This window comes from Nyctereutes procyonoides, unplaced genomic scaffold, assembly GCF_905146905.1.
Source record: "Nyctereutes procyonoides isolate TBG_1078 unplaced genomic scaffold, NYPRO_anot_genome, whole genome shotgun sequence".
NCBI lineage: Eukaryota > Metazoa > Chordata > Mammalia > Carnivora > Canidae > Nyctereutes > Nyctereutes procyonoides.
This window is the reverse complement of record NW_026575049.1, coordinates 14,074,099-14,095,353: the sequence shown is the minus strand read 5'-3', so window position 1 is coordinate 14,095,353 and position 21,255 is coordinate 14,074,099. Positions and strand designations below refer to the sequence as shown.

The following is a 21,255-nucleotide window of genomic DNA, read 5'->3' as shown; positions in this document are numbered from 1 at the left end:
TATAACATACAAATGTGTCAATTGACTGTTTATGTTATCAGTAAGTCTTCCAGTTAATAGTAAGATACTAGTAAAGTTTTGATCATCAATAGTTATATGTGGATTTTTGGCTGTGTGTGTTTGGGGCAGGGGGCTGGTCAGTACCCCAGCCTCTCTATTGTTCAAAGGTCAACTGTGTTATATTTTATACGTTTGTGGTTATATTCATAAAATATATTGCCTTGTCTCCAATAGGGTTTAAGACAGTTTGTAAGGATACAAAAATTGTAAGAGAACACAAATTTTAGAAGAAATTACCATTATAAGATTTGTCCCTGTGTGGAACATGAAAAGTCCCAGGAATAAACTGAAGAAAAGAAGGAGGACAGGAGGAAAGGCAAGAAAAAAGAGGGAGGAAGGAAGAAAAGAAAGGAGGGGAAAAAAACAACAATAACAAAAAAAGAAAGGAGGGAGGAAAAAAATGTAGATGACAAACATACTATTTGCAATTTGGGATTGACTCCACCTGTAAACCTAACTCTGGATCTGTCTGGAACATAAACTTCCATTTGCCAACATAGAAAGAGCCGCAGTTAGTGCAAAAACAATTAACACATTTTCCAACAGAGGTAAGCACTGACGGTCCAGACTAGCTTCCACAACAACATGTAAGCCAAGATTCCCCAGAGCCTGGTGGACGGGAAATATATTAACATCAACTCGGTGACCACTCAGCACCATGACACCAACTGTCTGTTCGGGAGGTCATTTCCAAAATGTAGCCCATACATCTTCATGCACAAGAGTTGATAATTTATCACCTAGACATAGGGATCTACTGTAAACTAATCCAAACTGCTGATGATACACTAAATCAGTTTGAGTGATGAGTATAAATAAAGCTGCAAGCAAAGTACTGAAGGATACAGAGCTATCTGATCAATGAGATGTCACAAGGCAAATGAAATGCAATGTTGACAAACATAGAGTCCCCTCAGCTGAAAATTAACCAAATCAAGCATCAGAGCATAAAGGCACACATTAATACAAGCTTCAAATAGAAGTTTAATATAATAAGAGTCCAAGGGTATGTTCTTTTTCAAATAAAACTGAAGACAGTGGGTCCGTAGCAAAGAACGTATTAAAAGTGGATGCATTTTGCATACCATCAGAAAATAACAAAATAAAGAAAAACTTTGCAAAACAATAATCCTTTTCAAATAATATAACTAGAGTTATTCAATGTGCTGAGCAATTCTATACACAACAGATGAGGAAAAACAATAAAAATTTTATACAGAAAATGATTTCACATCAACTTGCTACCAGGAAATCAAATTCAATTTGTGTTGCCCTCATGAAAGCTTAGCTAGTTCCTGGAACTGTCACGCTACAACTTCAATGGGGAAAAACAAAGGATTGGGGATAGGAAGGAGATTCCTCAAGAGACAGTTGATATTCAAGGAGGGCCCTCCTTGAGAAAAAAAGATCTTCTCGACAATGTGATCAGAATAGAGACTTTAGCACCCGGCAAATAAGTTTCACTAGAATTCAGCTATTCTGAAGGTGTCCCGAATGGAAAAAGCTAATTTAAGTAAGTTTCAGCCCCTGCTGGAACCAATCGGTAAGAATATTTTCTAAGGGAAATTATTCTTCAACAAATGTATACATTTTTTCTCTGTTGTGTTAAGTACACGTAGCCCAGTCATAACATATTTAACTCTTGCTTTGTATTTCTTCTTTTAGTTTATTTCGGGTAAAGATAGAATTATACTACTAAAATATGACCTCATCCCATATGTAGTTTATTTAAATTTCAAAATGAAAAGCTTACTAAGAACAGATAAGATTGATTGCTCTCTCTGTCTTAGCATAATTGTATTTCAGGTGAACATCAATTTACTTTAAAGGACACTTCTAAGTAGCAGAATGCATCATAAATAATTCATCAATCACAGCTGCTAGAAACATGATTTACTCCAACAGATTCAATGGAATAAAAGTTCTATTTTTCTATATTTGTGTTTGCTTTAAAAAGTTTAAGAATCCTCCTTTCTAAAGAATCACTCTTAAATTCCATACTCCATACTGTAAATCCAGTATGATAACACTGTTTCTTTTTTCTTTCATTTAAAACATTGTATTTCCAATGGTAAAAACATTTAAACATCTCTGGAAGAAATAATTTATGCATATCAATCATAAAACAACAACAACATACAAGGCACATGTCTGAAAAATTGCATTAAGATTTTCTCAAATACATAATTTTATTAGTAAGGCTAACAGAATTTATTTTCACTTTATATAAACTTTTATATCGAAGGAAAGAGAAGTAGGCTTTCAGGAAATCTTATGCCAATTATTGAGAATCTCGCATATTTGAAAAATATTTCAATTTAAAAATGCATATTAAGCAGATCTAAATTGCATAACAGTTCAAGGTTCACCAGTTGATACAGTAAGAATCCTATCTACCACTTTCATTTGTCATATGGAAAGACACTGCTTACCTTATTCATCTTAAAGTTTCCCAACAAATTCAGCAATTTTGAATTGGCAATTTCTCAAGCTGTGAAATCACTTTAGAATAAATATATTGACAAGGAAAATGTGAGAAAGAATAGAAAGCATCTTACTCACCTGTAAACCCCTTTGAAATACTGAATGGCCCATAAAATTAGCCAGCATTCTAATTAGAGCAGCACCCTGTAGGAAACAGTATTAAAAAAAAAAGAAGAAGAAGAAGAAGGAAGAAGAAGAAGAAGAAAATTTCAATCAAGTAACACGGTTCTAAAATTATCCCGTATCAATTAAAAAGTCTGCTTCATTCATGCTATTGTATTCTTATAAAGAGAAAAGAAACAAGAGCATCATGAATCTAATATCCCACCTCACAGATAGCAATTGAATTTTTTTATTTTGTGGATCTAAAAGTTCTGTGGATATAAAACCAGTGACTTCTCAGGACAGTCTCCTGGACAGAGTGAGTATCTCAAGGCAATAATAAGCTGTAATTCAAGAGTAATAAAATTTTTATTGAACGCTGTATATGACAAAGTTAATAAAACATGGTTCTTGTTCTTACAAGCTCATAATCTAGTAAGGGATGGATACCCATGTTAATAAATAATCATATTAAAATAAAGCTTTGGAGTAACATAGCCATTTACTCTACCCCTGGCTCAACTAAAAGTTGAGCTATAAAAGTGGAGTAGGGATTACCAAGTATTCACACTACTTGGGCTCAAATCCTGGCTCTGACACTCATTTTGCCATGTTTAAGTCAGGAAAATTACTTAACCTCTCTGCTCCTCACTTTTCTCACCTTGTAAACTGTAGGCAGTAATAGCCCTTACTTTTTTCAATGATTCTTAAAATGTATTTGTTCATGAGAGAGAGGCCGAGGGAGAAGCAGGCTCCCTGTGGGGAGCCCAATGCGGGACTCAATCCCAGGACCCCAGGGTCATGACCTGAGCCGAAGGCAGACGCTCAACCGCTGAGCCACCCGGGAGCCCAGACTAATAGGCCTTATTTACTGTAACTGCTCTGAAGCTCACATGAATTACTATATATAAGGCGAACTGGGTCTGAAAACCAGGAACTGTGAAATGAGTGTTAGTTATTAGTATTAAATCAGGCAAATTGTTTTTATTTCCTGTCTACTTTGTTTAGAGGCTGGATGTAACCAAACGTCCAAGTAAAACACGTGATCGATATAAATATTTAGAATAATGGAAGAAAATGGTAGTTTCAGAGCTTACCTCACCAACAACAATGACTATAATACTATAGAACAGTATCGGTGTGAAAGGATAGACACGTAATCAATACAAAACAGTCCAAATGATGATTAAGCCTGGATAATCACAAATTCGTATGTGAAATATAAATGAGACTTCAAGAAGATGTTTCAATCTGCACTAAGTTGTTTTAGCTATGAAGCAGTGGGTTATGAGCAACATAAGTATAAATATAAATGACAGCTTGGTTTTCGGGGGGAGAAAGCTCCTTGACAGCTACAATATCCCACTTCGTACTCATTATAAATTCACACCCTCCAACAACTCATTTCTTACTAGTTGTCTCTTTTTTATAAGACAATCACACGGACCACACGTGGATTCATCTTGCCTAGAACTGAACTGTGGCAGTCACTCCAGGGACACAAAAATGAATTTTTATTATTTGTTAAAGATTGCTTCCCATAACTGGAATTTAATGCAATCCAATAACTCGAGCTCCATGAATCACCATTAAAGAAATGTCTCAAAAAATTTCAATCAGCCCCAAAAATGCTCCCAGAATTGGTATTTTATTCACAACTCAACGAATGATAAGCTGGACAAGCCATAGAGCTTCATGCCTCTTCTGATATATTTTCCTCCCACACCTTCTACTCTTTGCTCTTTCTTTCGCTTCTTCCTCTTTATCTTCTGCACACTTGTGTAAGTCCATAAAATATAAGCGCTTATGATTCAATCACAGGACAGGGTTAGAATTCCCCCTAGAACTTATCAGCTCTGCTCCTTGAATTTCCTTGACAAGCTCTCCTCCTATACATTTCCCAGGCTAATCTACCCACCCAGAGGGTAGAAACTGTCAGTTCTGCAGCAAAAACTAACCCTTGCCACCTGGGAAGTGAGACTTAGAATCTCAAGCAGTCAATTCAAACTTTCCTTCAGAACAAAATAGCCATCTTCAGATGATTTAAGTGTTTCCCTCCAGGTAATGATGACTTGGTCTCTTGTCAGGCTATAAAAACTATCAATTTAGCATGGTCTAATGGCAAAAGAGTCCTTTCTAATCATAAAGAATGTACCCGTTTTCCTGTCTTGGTTGAGTGCTAACAGGAAATAAAACCTAGAAATACAATCAATATTTAAAAGTTATATAATACCACCGAATTTCTTTTATTATTATACTGTGTAATTTAGTTAACTTTTAGAAAATGTGTCTGTGTTGCCCACTTGAACATTTAAAATTCTCCAGAGTAGCATGCACTCTTCTATATTTAACTAGCCTTTTCTTTCCAAAGCTAAATTTTAAAAATCCCCATATCAAAGAACTGCACAGACAGATGGGCTCTCCAACTGTTATCATTCAGCCAATATATACTGAGCACCTACTAGGTATGGATCATAACAAAGATCACACCTCTTAATACGAGCATAATTCACCACAAACCTTTAAAAAAAGAAAAAAAAGAAGAAGAAGAAACACCAAATCCCTTTTCAGCGTATCTTTGAAACATTGTTTTCACCAAGCAAATATCATTTAAAATATGGTAACTTAAAAATAAATAAATAAAATAAAATAAAATAAAATATGGTAACTTATATTCACTTGTGATTCAAAATTCTAGGCCCAATCAAAGAAAATGGATGTTGGGCGGCCTAAAGTAGCTTTATGGGAAATAAATACACTGTTTCTACAAGATTTTTATAAAGACTTGCTCAAAAAAAACCCATCACTAAAAAAGATAAAATAAAATAAAATAATAAAATAAAATAAAAATTAAAAAAAGAAAAAGAAAACCCATCACTGTATCTTCTACACTAAGGTTCAGGGAGATACAAAGATGGAAGCTACCGTTTTCTTTTAAGATCTCATAAAGAATATTTCAAAAAAGTATGCTTATAAACCCATTCCTCATGTAGCAATTCTTCTCTATGGACTACTTTTTTCATTGAAGTTCTGAGCTAAAATTTCTTTCCTTTTACATTTTAGTCCTCCATATGCATGTCCATCTTAGAGACAGTAAAGGTTTCCAGAGAAGGGGCTGTGTCCTCATGACTTGGTACCCTGCTCCCTGTGCCTGGCTCAGGGAAGGTGTCCTCTCAACAGTATAACTAGGTGAGAGAGCAGGAGAAGTCAGTAAAAGCACAGCAATTACTTTGTATTCCTGAAGGCCACTCTGCCAGGATACACAGTTTATTACTTTATCAGTGTACATTAGTGATGAGCAATCACTTTGGAAGAGAGGGAGGTCTTCTCAACTAATTTATTCCTTTAACATATGCTTATTGAGTAAGGCAGGGAACTTAGTATCCTGTAGAATATAAATAGGAAAGCTACAAGTTTCCATCCTCAAGGACCTCAAAGCCTCCTAAGTGAAATGGGAAGATACAATATATTATATACAATGAATGGCAAAGAAATAAAATATTCTATTCTGTTTCCGAAGAGGGGAAAGTTCTTCTATCTGGAGGGAAGCAGGATAAAGGGGGGTCTAAGAAAGTAAATGCTTGGGTTGGACCTTGAAAGACGGATAGGATTCCAGGAACAAAGTTAAACAGAGATTAAAGAATGGCAACAATGGCCTTTGTATAGTCACGTGGGTGTGAAAGTGAGAAGCACAAGTAGGGAAGGTGATGCTGAGGGACAAAGGGTATAAACCCAGGCAATAGAAGATCCGATGGGACATAAGGTGTAAGCCGTCGTTAGAAAAGAGTGAGTGCCAAGGCTAAGGAACTAGATCCTATTTAGAAGAGGAGGAAGGATTTTGGAAAGGTGGTTTTAAAAGTACAGTTTGCCCTCGAACGACAGGGATTTGAACTGCACTGGTCCACTTCCACACAGTTTTCTCAATAAGCACAGTACAGTATGTGTTTTCTCTCTCTTCTGATTTTAATAACGTAGCATCTATTTTACTTGACTGTAAGAATATAGAATATAATACACCTGGCACACAAAATAGGTGCTCATTGACTATGTAAGTTATGAGTAAGGCTTCCAGTCAACAGGAGGCTATTAGTAGTTAAGTTTTGGGGGAGTCAAAGTTATACAAGGGTTTTTGCATGGGGTGGCAATGCCCCCAATCCCTGCACTGTTCAACTGATTTATCTACAATACTCCAAGAAGGAAGTAAAAGCACTAGAAGCAGAAGCAAATAACAGTAACAATGAAGATAAAATCATAGACAGGTTTAAGGAATAGAACAAAGATCACTTTAAACCTTAAAGCCTCCTTGACTAGAAGATGATATTAGCAGATATGTAGAATTTAAAAGGAAGGGCTAAAAAAAAAAAAAAAAAAAGGAAGGACTAGGTAAGTGAATATGGTAACAGCTGTTTAAAACTTGTGGAGTTTGAGGAACAGGTAGGGAACCAGAGGAAGAAAAGGCACATGCAACCACAGGAATGAAGTTCAGTGGCAGGTTATGATTGAAGACCTAAATTAGCATTTGTGGTGGGTGAGATCACTAAGAGAAAAGCACAAAGGTTTTAGTGAAGGAGAGAGAAAATAGAATCTTAGACTCTCTCTCTCCAGAGTCGTTATGATCTTCACTTGAGTGCCCATAATAGGCACCCAATAAATAACCATTGCAAAAATCAGTGAAGAAATGGAATTAAGAGCAAAGATGACACATTGTGATAAAAAAAAAAAAAAAAAAACAGAAGAAGTACCGGGTATAAGTAGTGTCATGTTTTAAGAATAAGTGCTTCAGATTTCAAGGGAAAAAATAGCTAAGAAGTCCATAGTAGGTCACGTTTAAGCAAGAGTTATTTAAGTAGACTTGGTGTGAAAGCCAGATTGAAAAACAATGGAAACAGAAGGAAGAAAGAAAAAGCAATAAGCATGTTCACATGAGGTTTGTTTGCATTTTTCTTTTTGAGATTATGGGAGAAAATTTTATGCAAAGAAAAAGATGATCTAATGGAAACACAGTAGATCAAGAGAGAGCTTTTGGACCATGACTCTAGGATAGCGGGGTAAAGAAAGAATTATGGTTTGGAAAACAATAAGAACAATCTTCCCTTGAGGCAAGACCACGACAGAAAGGGGAAGTAAAGATAAATAAGACATTCTGAAGTATATAACCCAGAAGTTGAGGGAATGGATTGTAAACTCTATCAAGTTGAACACTTGGTTTATCTGACTCACTGCTGTAGATTCATTGCAAAAAATAGTTCCTGGCCCATAGTAGGTTCTCAATAAATACTGAATAATTGATAGCCTGTCACTTCTCAGTAATACAGGGGATATAGTCCTGAGATTACGTGAATTGGAAAGTGGAACTAGGTTTGAAGTAATTCCAGTGAAAAGGTAATGAGGAAGCAAGAATGTGGAAATGAGCAGAAAATTCATAAGTCCACGTTGAAATGATTAATAATGTACCTTTCATTCATTAAGCACCTTCTAGATGCCATATTCACAGCACTATGAGGAAAATATCACTATCTGATTTGTCAGATCAGAAAATTGAGTCTTGAAAGGTGGTGTAACTTGCCCAAATGAACACAGGTAGTAAGTTATGGACACAGCATTAGAAATCCATTTATATCCAACTCCAATATCAGTGTCCTTAACCAACCTGGTTTACATTCTCTCGATCCTAAATCAAAATAGTTACATGATACTCCTCAGAAACACTGGAGACAGCAAGAACTTATAAAAAGAAAGGAAATTCTTAGAGTTACTCATTTCTTGGAATCAGCAGATGTTTCCCAAAAGAGGGTGAAGGGGAATCTAATTCAATGAGACATAGTTGAAATAGTTGACCGATATGCACAGGATTGGGGATGAATTAGAAGATATAAATTGGTTGGCATAACAGAACATGTGGCTAGACTAGGAGTCACAAAGCTGGTTTAGGACAGGTTGAGCAAGAAAAAAAAAAAACACTAGCGAGGTTAAAAATAGTAAGATTTTTTTGTCAGATGCTATATGTGGATATGGCAGCCATGAAAATGTACTGCTTAACATTTCTACTGTTGGCCCTCTGCATCTGCCACCATGAAAGCAGGGCCTTCCCCAGTGCACACACACCCAATGACTAAGCACAGCAGTGCAATTAATCAAGGTGAGCCCATCCTGTTGAGATAGGGACTCCTATAACAGGAAATTCTGCTCTAAAGAGTCTCCACTGGCCTGGATGAATGTTTCCTGCAAAGAGGCTGCAGTCCGAAACTCTTATCACCCACTGCTTCTTCCTTCCCTGGCTCCTTGCACAGGCTGTGAGCTGCAGGGTAGTCTTGAGGAGGCTCTCCCTACCTTCATGGGCTCCTCTCCTCAATAAATATCTCACACACTACAGTGTCTTCTTCTTAGAAATCTGACCCAGTAGGACAACTTTAAATGCTGAGGTCCAAACTAATATAAATAGTTGGGGGGGGGCAGGTTACTAGAATAAGCTGGCCATTTGTGTACCTTAATAATAACTAGCATGCACACCAAAACCAGATCTTCCCCTTCTTACTCTTCAAAAAGCCCTTTAGTGGGCATATTCTTACATTTCCTGTTATAGATGTGTTTGCCCTTCTTCAGGACAGAATCAGGTAAGGAATAATGTATCATTATATTCAGTTTACCTATAGGGGAGACTGAGGCCAAAGGACAAAGTAATTTATCCGAAGTTGCACAGGGGTTTGTGGTTACTAGAACTTGCCTCCAGACTTGGTTTTGTCTATTCAAGTTGTTGAGTTCTTGGATTCGCACAGAAACCATGAGGTAGGACTTTCTTGTTATTATCTAAGTTACTGGAAGGATTAGCCCATTGATTCTAAATCAAATTATTTTTAAGATGTAAATTTCTAAATGATGTCTGTGCATTAAAACTGGGTATGTGTGCAGATAACATGGTGTTCTCACGGGACTTGGTCCTGAAGAATGGCTTTTGGTCTGGAGTAAAAGCATATCTTACATCCTCCATGGTCTTTCAAAAATACGATTTTTTTCTTTGTTTTTTTTTTTTTTTTTTTTTTTTTTTTTTTTTTTTTTTACAAAAGTATGATAGCTATGTTTAGGTCCTGAGGAAAAAAAAGATAAATATCTAATCCTGTACATTGCTCACTCATAAACTGACAACCAGAAAGAAAGGCTGATGGGGCAAGAGAGCAGAAGAAGAGAAAAAAAGGACAAAGGAAGGTAAAGAAAGTTGATTCAACATAAGAAAGGAGACTTAATGTCCCCTTGCTCCAGTCACCCATGCTTGGAAGCGTGAAGTCCTCTTTGGCTTATTACTTCTGAGGCCAAGACTCTATCATTACACAGCAGAATTGTTCTACAGCCTTCCAGGGACAACCCCAGATGCATTTTCTTTCTCAAGTCCATCCTATGGACCACACCAGACTAATTTTGATAATTACTTCTGAAGAAGCATGTTTGCTAAAAGTCCTAGCTCTGTCACCTACTAGATGAAGAGCTTAGGGCACACTGGATGAGCTCCGTCAGTACCTACATTAAAATATAAGAACAATGACTACCACTACTGATGATGGCGATGCTGCTGCTGCTGATGATGATGAAGATTATAGTTACTGCAAGATTTTTCTAAGTATTCATTTAAATCATTAATAGGAAGCACTTGAAACAGTGTTTGGCATCTAATATGCTTCAACAAAGGTATGTAGTTGTTATCACTGGCTTCATCATGACCGTCATTTTTATATTAGCTCCCTACCCCTAAACTCTTTGCTTTTTAACAAATTTCTTAAAGTAACCAATCAAGTCCATACACAATGAAACTCACCATCGCCTACCAACACATTTTCTCCATATGGCCAAATAATCAGTTTCTACTATAATTAAGCTGATCTTTTCATTATCCCATGAGCATTCCTTATGCCTTCATGCTTTAATCATACTATTTACTGCAATAGCAATAATATTCCTTTTCAATCTTAAATTCTAAGTCCTATACATTATTCAAAGGGACAGGGAAAGTCCATACTGTCATAGAATACTTTCCACAAATATTAGCCTTCAACGCTTTTCTCTCTGTTGCAGTCATAAATCCTTTAAGCCTGACTACACAATTTATCAAATTATTTTACATCCCTCGCTAATTGCTTCATATGACTCCTCTTCTTTCCACAACTGGATGCAGCAGGTCATGTCATTTAGACTTATTGGCACACCTATTAGCTGTCAATGCTATAACTTTTCCATTGCCAGTGAAAGGTGTTCCCGGCTAAGAGAAGTATCCACCAACTCCTTGCTGTTTTTAAATCAGTAATCCAAGCCCTGAGCTCGTAGCCAATACATAGGCCTCAATCTTCCCCATTATGAAATTCAGCATCTCCCCGTACTGGAGACTTTTCATTTTTACTATTCCCAGGCAATGATATTCAAACAGTGCAATCTATATTTAAGTCAATAGGAAACCAAAAATGAGGACCACAGATCCAGAGACAAAGGAAATAGGGAGCTTTCAACAGTGTCCGAAATAGCAATTACATGAAAGCATTCAATTAAATAAATCTGAAACATAACAATACTGCAAATTCAAATGAATGTTCATGGAAGGACACAACATAAGAGCAGAAATAAACGGAACATAAAATAAAGAAATGGTTGAGAAGATGAAAAATAAAATATATCAGATGTATGAAAAATAGAAAAGCTCTGGAAAAAATTGCTCAAGGGGAAAAAAGAAGGAATAAATATATCAAATGAACAATATTAGGAATAAAGATGGGCATATAACCACTGAAAAAATTAAAAATAGTAAGGCAAAACTATAACAACTCATGCTAATAAATATGAAACTTAGATAAAAAGAATTTTCTATAAAACTAGACCCAAGAAGTAAAAATACTAATCATCGGTAAAAAATAAAAATTAAAAAACCACACACACACATACACACCCATGCCAAACAGTTTTGCAGCAACTCAACTTTAAAGGAAATGCTGTAACATGTTACCCTTGCCTTATACAAATTACTATAAGGAAAAAAAAAAGCAAAATCTTAGCATTTTTTTGATTCCTGTGTAACTGATCGACAAATTGGATAAAGTAAATGATACTCTAATCTCATTTTGATCATGTATGGAAATTTATATATATATATATATGTATATATTATGTATAATTCATCACATCAAGGACTAAAAGAGATAAAGTATATAATGATCTCAATATATATGGGAAAAACATTTGTTATGACTTAGCATTCATTCAAAATAATATATTTTAGTAAAGTGGGAAAAGAAAGGAATTCATTAACATGTTAAAGGGCATCTTCAAAAAATACACTGAATAGTGAAACATTATATGCATTCTTCTTAAAATGGGAGACAAAAATGGCCTCTGTTAATACTTACATTCAACAGTACAATAGAACAAGTAAACAACAGAAATATGAAGCAAAAGACAGCAATAAAGCAACAAATTAACAGAAATCCAGACACATGTATTGAATTATTCTATAAAATCAATAAAAGAGTGCAGCAGGGTTGCCTGACACAGATTGGTATATAAAAATCAAGAGAGTTGATATAAATTAGTAAAAACTAATTTAAATAATTAATTTACAGTGTCTTATTCTCAAAAACAAAATGTACAAATATAAGAAAACCAAGTATCATATGGAGAAATTTAAAATTATTCAGCACTTTCATGGAAAAAAAATCATATAGCTGACACAAGGACCTAACAGAGAAGAACTATATTTCTTATTAAGCTAGAAAGAGCTGTTATTATAAAAATGTCAAAATTAATCTATAAAAACTTCAAAAGACTTTTCCTAGAAACCGTCTTCATCTGAAAATTCATATAGATTGGCACAGTTAACAGTAGCAATTTTAAAAGAGAACAAGACAGGGAGAATTATCATACCCGAAATCACACCTAAAAAGCTATAATAGTTAGAAGTAAGGCAGAAAGGGTGAAGCAGGGATACAGATATAGATCAGGGACCAGAACAAAGGACTACAGAGGCACCGGGGCTGATCCCGGTGATAGCTGACAGAGCTGGTATTACAGAAGAGGGCGACGAGCACAGGGAATTCATAAATAGCACCGAGAAGTTTGAGTCTCTAAACAAAAATGAAATTGCATTTACATCATGACACACGAAAGGAAACAACTGAAAAAATACCCGCGCCAGTTAAAGAACTTAACATAAAATGCAAAACTTTTAAAATGTTAGGGAAAATAGGAAAGCATGTGTTTAAGAATTTGCATTAAAGAAGGATACTTAATGAAATTATCAAAAGCATGAAGCATAAAAGAGAAAATGGACAGACTACAACAGAGCTAAAAACATCTGTATGATAAAAGACATCATACATTAAAAGATAAATTACCCTGACTAGCAACAAAAAACTAGTATCTAGAATATAAAAAAGACTCTCATTAATCAGTGATTAAATAAATAAAGCACACAAACTTAAAAACAAAGACCCCTTTGGGAAATGGACAAAGGATGAAGTCCCAATAGTTTATTTTTCCTTTTGTTTTCCTTGCCTCAGGAGACATATCTAGAAGGAAGCTGCTAAGGTCCAGGATTTATATGATTTCAGGTTTCACGTTTAGGTTTTTCATGTATTTTGAATGTATTTTTGTGCATGCTGTAAGAAAGTGGTCCAGTTTCATGCTTTTGCACGTGGCTGTCCAGTTATCCCAACGTCATTTGCTATGATCCAGCGATTGCACTACTAGGTATTTACCCAAAGGGTACAAAAACACTAATTCATCAAAAGGATACAAGCAACCTGATGTTTATAGCATTATCTACAATAGCCAAATTATGGAAGTAGTCCAAGTGTCCATCAACTGATGAATAGATAAGGAACATGTGAGATATAAACACATATAGATAGATATCTAATACACTACGGAATATTACCCAGCCACAGAAAAGAAGGAAATCTTGTCATTTGCCATGACATGGATGGAGCTAGAGAGGGTTATGCTAAGCAAAGTCAGTCAGTCGGAGGAAGACAAATACCATTCGGTTTCACCCACATGTGGATTTAAGAAATAAAACAAATGAGCAAAGAAAAGAAAAATAGAGAGAGGCAAACCAAGATATAAACTCTTAACTACAGAGAACAGCTAAGGTTACCAGATTGGGGGGTGGGGGGGAACAGGTGATGGGGATTGAGTAGCACACTTGTGCTGACCACTGGGTGATGTATGGAGGTGCTGAATGACTCTATTGTACACCTGAGACCAATGTTACACCATATGTTAACTAACTGGAATTTAAATGAAAACAGGAAGGAAGGAAGGAAGGAAGGAAGGAAGGAAGGAAGGAAGGAAGGAAGGAAGGGAGGAAGGGAGGGAGGGAGGGAAGAGAGGGAGGGAGGGAAGGAGGGAACGGGCAAAGGATATACACAGAAAATTCAAAATATAAGAAATCCAAAGGGTGGTAAATACACAAAAGAAACTTAATTTCGCTAATAAAGAAATGCAAATTAAAACAGAAAGACAGCATTTCATAGCCTTAACAAACCAGGCAAAAAATTGTGGAGTTCAATAATATCAAGTACAGATAAGGACCTGAGGAAACATTCTAGCCGGGGTATTTACACAATCACATTGGGGGAGAAAAGGGCACATTGCGGTAAACTTAAAGATTCATTTGGAAACCAACACACAATTACCGAGTGCTTACTATGCCAGGCACTTCTCTAAGGATGCAGATAATGCAGAGAACAAACCAAATAGAATTTTCATGGAGTTTACGTTCTAGGGGGAAGAGACAGTTAATAAACAGCTTAATGTAAACACTCCAAGTACCAATTATTGCCATGAAAAAAATAAAGCAGGGTAAGGGTGCTGGAGAGTGCTGGAGGAGATGGGCTCTCAAATTTTAAGTAAGATAATTAGGGAAGATTCCTGCAATAAATTGATATTTGAACAGAGACATGAAATCAAATGAAGAAGTAAGCCTTGTTGATAGTTGGGGAAGAGCATCCCAGGCAGAGAAATCAGAGTTGCCTTCTGAAATCTAAAATTCAGAAGAGAAATTGGAGCTAGAGACCCAGGAACCCAAGAAGCAAGTATAGATTAAAAATATATATTTTTAAAAAATTAAAAAAATAAAAAATAAAATATATATTTTATATTATATTAAACAGGTTTTATATATTTTATAGTATAAGCTTGTTATTTATATATTTATTATCCATCATATTTATAATTATTATTCTATACTTTCTATTATAAAGTATAAAAATCAAATTACTTTAATGTATATTATAAATATATATAACTATGTAATTACATATATTACATAAACCATAAATATATATTTATATATAGATTCTGAAGAATGGGTCCTGGGGTATTTCCACACTTAGAGTCTGAGAAAAGTAACTGAGCTCATCAAAAACATGAGGGAGGAATGTCCAGTGAGCTGGTAATGAACCAAAAAAAAGGGGGGGGGATTATGCCATCTAGGAAACAAAATGAAGAGGTGTTTCAAGGAGAGAATGATAATCACGATGAAATATGCTGGAGAAAGCAAGTCAACTAAGTTGAAGACTAATTGGGTTTTTCAATGTGGAGTTAATTTTTGACCTGATGAGAAAAATTCGGTCCAGGAGTAAAAGTGAAAGTATAATTAGTTTCAAAAGAGAAGGGAGCAAAGGAATTGAGATTTTACACTAAGAGGCTGCAAAGACCAAAAGAAGACGCCTGGCAAAGAAAACGTAAGGCAAAGGATTTTTATTGAGAACAAAATATGACATTTTATGCAGAGAAGAGTAATGGGGTAGAGAAAGAATGTGAATGCGTGTGGAGAGGGGGCTTGTGGAGCGGGGAGCAGGCTCCTTGGGGAGGTGGGGAGGAGCCACCAGACCTGGGCCACCCACTGCAGCAAGGCCCCAGAGCATCTGGGATCCACAGGAGAGGGTCCCATTTTGCAGGAGGGACAGCATCGATGCATTTTTTTTTTCTGGTATCTCAGGGAAATAAATGCAGAGAGTGAGGAGGGTCGATAGAACGTGAGTACTAGCTGTCTGGAAGAAAGTAGACTGATGGGAGAAACACAGATGCACACACCCAGCCATCACCCAGGAATTTCTCTAGCAGGTATACACACGGTGCAAAGCACTTGCATGGGATGCACCGAGACACATGGGGAGAGACATCATCTGCAACACCGTTTCTCATTCCTAATTCAAATTTCAATAGCTTCAAATAAACAAAAACTGCAAACAAACTTGGGTCCAAGAATGGGGGGGCCAAAATTGATTGATTTTGTTTCAAGTTTTTATTTAAATTCCACTTAATTAACTGATAGTGTAATAATACTAGTTTCAGGAGTAGAATTTGGTGATTCATCATTTCCATATAACACCCAGTGCTCATCACAAGTGCCCTCCCTAAGCCTTTCACCCATGTAACCCGTCCTCCCACCTTCCTCTTCTCCAGCAAACATCAATTTGTTCTCTATAGTTAGAAGTCTGCTATATGATTTGCCTCTTTTTTCCCCCTAAGTTCATCTGTGTCATTTTTAAAATTCCATATATGAGGGACTCCTGAGCGGCTCAGTTATTGGGTGTCTACCTTTGGCCCAGGGTGTGATCCTAGAGTCCCAGGATAGAGTCCCACATCAGGCTCCCCTCAGGGAGCCTGCTTCTCCCTCTGCCTGTGTCTCTGCTTCTCTCTCTCTGTGTCTGTCTCTCGTAAATAAATAAGTAAAATATTAAAAAAATTAAATTCCATATATAAGTGAAATCATATGGTCATTGTCTTTCTCTGACTTGTTTCACTTAGCGTAATGCACTCCAGCTCCATCCATGTCATTGCAAATGGCAAGGTTTCATTCTTTTTTTTTTTTACAGCTGAGTAATATTCCACTGTGTGTATATGTGTTTGTATTGCATCTTCTTTATCGAGTCATCAGTCAAAAAGTTAAAACTAGGGGGCACCTGGGTGGCACAGTTGGTTAAGTGGCTGACTCTTGGTTTTGGCTAAGGTCATGACCTCAGGGTCCCGAGATCAAGCTCCACGTGGGGCTCCAGGCTCAGCACAGAGTCTGGTTGAGACTCTCCCTCTCCTTCTGCCTCTTCCCACCACTTTCTCTCTCTCTCAAATAAATAAATCTTTAAAAATATATAGAACTACCCTATGATGCAGCAATTGCACTAGTAGGTATTTCCCCAAAGGATAAAAAAATACAAATTCCAAGGGACACATGGCCACCTATATAGCACCTTTATAGCAGCCTTATCAGCAATCACTAAATTATGGGAAGAGCCCAAGTGTCCATCAACGGATGGGGGACAGATTTACAAACTGTGCTTTACTCATATCGTATAGCGGTGAAGATAAAGGGTATAGATATCCAAGCATAAAAATATGGATGAGATAGAGTTATATATGTTTACTGAGATCCTGGGGAAGAGAGGAAGGGGCATGTAAAGATAATAATGAAATGATATTTGGTAAATTTGGGTCTTGGGTACATGTACATCTTATATGATTCTCTGAAAAATTTCTTGAGATTTTGATTAAATATAGAGGTCTCTGGGAAAATTGCTAACATGAAACACCTTATAATTAATCTCCATTTAGTTCGATCTTTTCTGTTTTATATAAATCTTGAATTCCTCTTATCTTGATCTTAATGGTAAAAACCCCTTATTCCATGATTTATCTGTGGATCATTCTCGGAGTATTTTTGTGTTACCATTTTATTTATATAAAATGAATTTATCTGACAGAGGTAAAATGAAACAAATTGAATTGAATTAGCCAAGCGTTTAGAGTAACTCTTTAAATAATTCAGATCTTATGAGTAGTAATTTTCTTTTAAAAATAAGATTATTAATGAACATATTGTAATTCTCATTATAGTGCAAAGGTATTAGCAAAGCAAAGGTAACAATACATGGTAAAAATATTACTATTTTCTATTTCTGAACCAAATAAGAGCTGAAATGTCCCAAACCATTAATAGTGTTCAATGAGTAAAACTAATTAAAAGAATTATAAGAAACACCATTTGTTTGTAAAACTCTAAATATTCTTTAATCTCAAAATCATTTGAGAACTTGAAAACAACAGGCTGTAAAGTAATTGCACAAAGATGTCAATATCATTTGTGGTTTTTGAATATCAGCCAACAAATGGTATCGTTGTCACTTATTGTAGAACAATTGTTCCTTGCTGGAGTTAAACTATCACAGCTGGAAACCCATATGAAATTTAGCTTATTAAGAAAAATACAACATGAATTAATATTAGTGAACAAGGCATATCCAACATGCTACATAAATAAGACTTTTAAAGATACTTGCATAATATTGTGCTGGCAAATGTCACAAATTAAATACTTAACAGAATCATTATGAATTAGGTTTTAGATATGCTCTGAATACAAAATGCTTCCCCAATTTCTGCCTAATATTTTAAAAGGACATGGTACTTCTTAAAGAGGCATTGCTGGATTAAACCGAATGCTGATAACTTAAGTAAATATGGTTTATTATGCAAACAACAACATACTGTGGTGTAATGATATTTTAGTGTCAGTAGAATATTTTGTCTGAAAATCAGAGTGCAATGTTAACCTCTGATACATTAAGTTGAATATGTTCTGAATAATCTAAATATTCACTTGTTCATCTAATTATCAAAAAGCCAAATATTCAAACACTTGAAAGTTCCCTATAAACTAATTTATAAGCACAACATTTAGTTACACGGTTAAAATCATTCTTTCAACCTTTCTAAGTTTTACTTTTATTATGTATATCGATATATACAATATTGAAGTGTATAAAGTATATACAGTACACATAAGTTCTATTTTTTATTTGACTTATTGAAAGATAAAAGAAAATGAACAGGCAAATGACTCTTAAGGGAATACTATTTTTTCAAATATGTCTTTCCTTTATAATCCCTCTCTCAGATTCTGGCCTGTATTGTCTTTGAGAAATAAGTAAAGAGCTGTCTATCTGGTCTCCCTGCAATTTCCATTATCCTTGACTCTGAATGACTTCTTCATGCTGAAATGCCCCAGTTGCCCCAAATCAGGTATTAACTCTAACATGACTTAAGTCTTTAATATCACCTTTCTTTCTAAGAAATCCTTCCTAATTCAAACTGGAATTTAAAATGTTCTTACAATTTTCCTACAACCCTTGTTTTTAATATCCATTTTTGTATTTATTTTGACATAGAGCACAGTCTGTCTTATTTTGAGAATGCAAATATAACAAATGTTTGTGATACCACCAGTAGTCAGGAGGGGAAACCCAGCACTTCGCTACATGACTCGACATTCAATATATGTCTATTAAATTAGAGAACTAAGTAAATGTACTAACTGTGTAATGTTAATAGGAAACAATAGAAAAACAAAGAAAGCAGTAAATAAGTATGGTTGCAACATTATTTGAAACAAAGAACAACCCTTGGTAAATATTTTTCTTGTTTTCTAGAAACCAATCCAGGTGGGGATGTCAGGAAGAAAATGGTTGTGTAAAACTACATGCAGATTTTTATTATTTTTATTATCCATCTACAGTGACTCTTTTCTTTAGGGATTCCCAAATTCAAGATTCTCTTTTATAGATTTGCCCTAATATTCTCAAAATTTCTTAGTATCTTTTCTTAAATAATTTCATCCATTCAACCATTAAATTATAACCTTTAGTTACAAAAGGTGCTTTTGGTATTTATTTTAAAGTCATAAAACTGTAAGTCTAGCTATCCATGTGCAGACACCTCACTGACTCTATGTCAGGTGCAGCCCTATTGTAAGTGATACTTGGAGAAGTGTGAACTTCAGGAGAGTCCAGGCACTTGTGTATAGTTCTCATGTCACCAGCAAAAACGTGTTTGAAGGTTATAAAGAATGGATTTTAATAGTAATGGGAAAATGTCTCCACATACTTACTTTTAAAGAATAATTTTGGGGGCGCCTGGGTGGCTCAGTTGTTTAAAGTGTACCACTCTTGGTTTTGGCTCAGGTTATGAGCTCAGGGTTGTGAGATCAAGCCCTGTGTTGGGCTCCACACTCAGCACACAGTCTGCTTAGAATTCCCTCTCTGCCTTTGTTCCTCTCTCCCCCCATCTCTCGCTCTCTAAATAAAAAATGAATAATTTTGAACTATTACATATCATCAATAGAACATTTATAAAGTAGACATTCTAGCAACATAAAATATCAATTATGAGCTCGGTAAGTCAAAAAAGCTGGAATCTTCAGGTACTATTTCTAAACTGTCTACCAGTAGCTGATAAAAAGTAAGTAATTGCTGTTGTCTACAGTTGCTACAAAAAAAGAGGATTTTTAGCAATAAGTTATCTGAAAAAAGTATAAAGAAATCAATTCAGTGAAAGCACAACAATAGAATGCATGACCATTTGCTCATGAGTATAGCAAGTATCTGTAAGTACTTTTCAGAATAGGATGTAAAATATAATGCAGGAAAGAAACATGATATTGAACATGATTTGAAATAACCATGGGCTATAAAAAATTATAGGTAAAAATGTCAGAGGGATATCAGAGAAAAACGAGAGACTGGATAAAAAGTTTTAAAACTAGATATACAGATTTTTTTTTCAATAAAAAGAAGGCATCTAAACATGTAATGATAGTTTTCAAATGTAGGAAAGCTTCTATAAACCAAATATGCAGGACACCTGGGTGGCTCAGCAGTTGAGCATCTGCCTTCCACTCAGGGCATGACCCTAGGGTCCAGGATCAAGTCCCACGTCAGGCACCCCTCATGGAGCCTGCTTCTCCCTCTGCCTGTGTCTCTGCCTCTCTCTCTCTCTCTCTCTCTCTCTCTCTCTCTCTCTCTCAGTGTCTTTATTGAATAAATAAATAAAATCTTTAAAAAATTAACTAGATATGCTCAGCTGATTTTCAACTCCACTGGGAATTAAAGAACAACCATATTTTTTAAAAAACAGACTATAAAAGATATTCAAAGGAAGGAAAATATTTCTTATCCACGAAAAACTTAATATTTGGCATTAATCACCAATGGAACATGTAGATTGTAGTTTAACATGTGGTTTAAATAAACTATATATTTTTTGTGTTAAGAGTTTAAGTATTAAGCTGCCAGAAACTAGAAAAATACTCTCCAGTCAGACCTGCCACAATCAAACAGCTGTGTATGGACTCCTGTTTAGCCCATTTCCAAACTGGCACATTCTTTGATCTATTCATTTATTCATCCATCTAACCCAGCTATCTACTAAAATTGCTGCTCCCAAATCCTTCTCTACCATAGCTCACTGGTATCACTTTTAGAAAACAGGCAATGACCTAAAAATTGCCAGATACTTACACACACACACAAACACATACACACACGCACGCACACACACACACACACAAAGTACCAGAAACCCTAGTATAGTATCTCATAGTCCTATGGGGTTATATATAGTAAAGACAAAGAAATGTAAGCCTAAATTTCAATAATATAGTCCCAAAATAATACTAGACAGAAACTTTTTATTTTGTAACTCCTTGGGCTAGTTAATTTCTAAATATTTCATTAGACTATATTATTATCTAGATTTAAAAGAGTTGATACTTTTAGAAATGACTGACCTTAGGAAACA

The 21,255-nt window shown here is 35.5% G+C and overlaps 1 protein-coding gene across 1 annotated transcript in view; it reads right to left on the bottom strand.

Annotated features, from left to right (window-relative positions):
• The window catches only part of TRHDE (thyrotropin releasing hormone degrading enzyme), a 366,839-nt gene that overhangs the window by 103,207 nt on the left and 242,377 nt on the right, over positions 1–21,255 (bottom strand). The window contains exon 8 of the mRNA XM_055328866.1: positions 2,623–2,688. Coding sequence (XP_055184841.1) covers positions 2,623–2,688 — 66 coding nt within the window. The remainder of the gene's footprint in view (positions 1–2,622; positions 2,689–21,255) is intronic.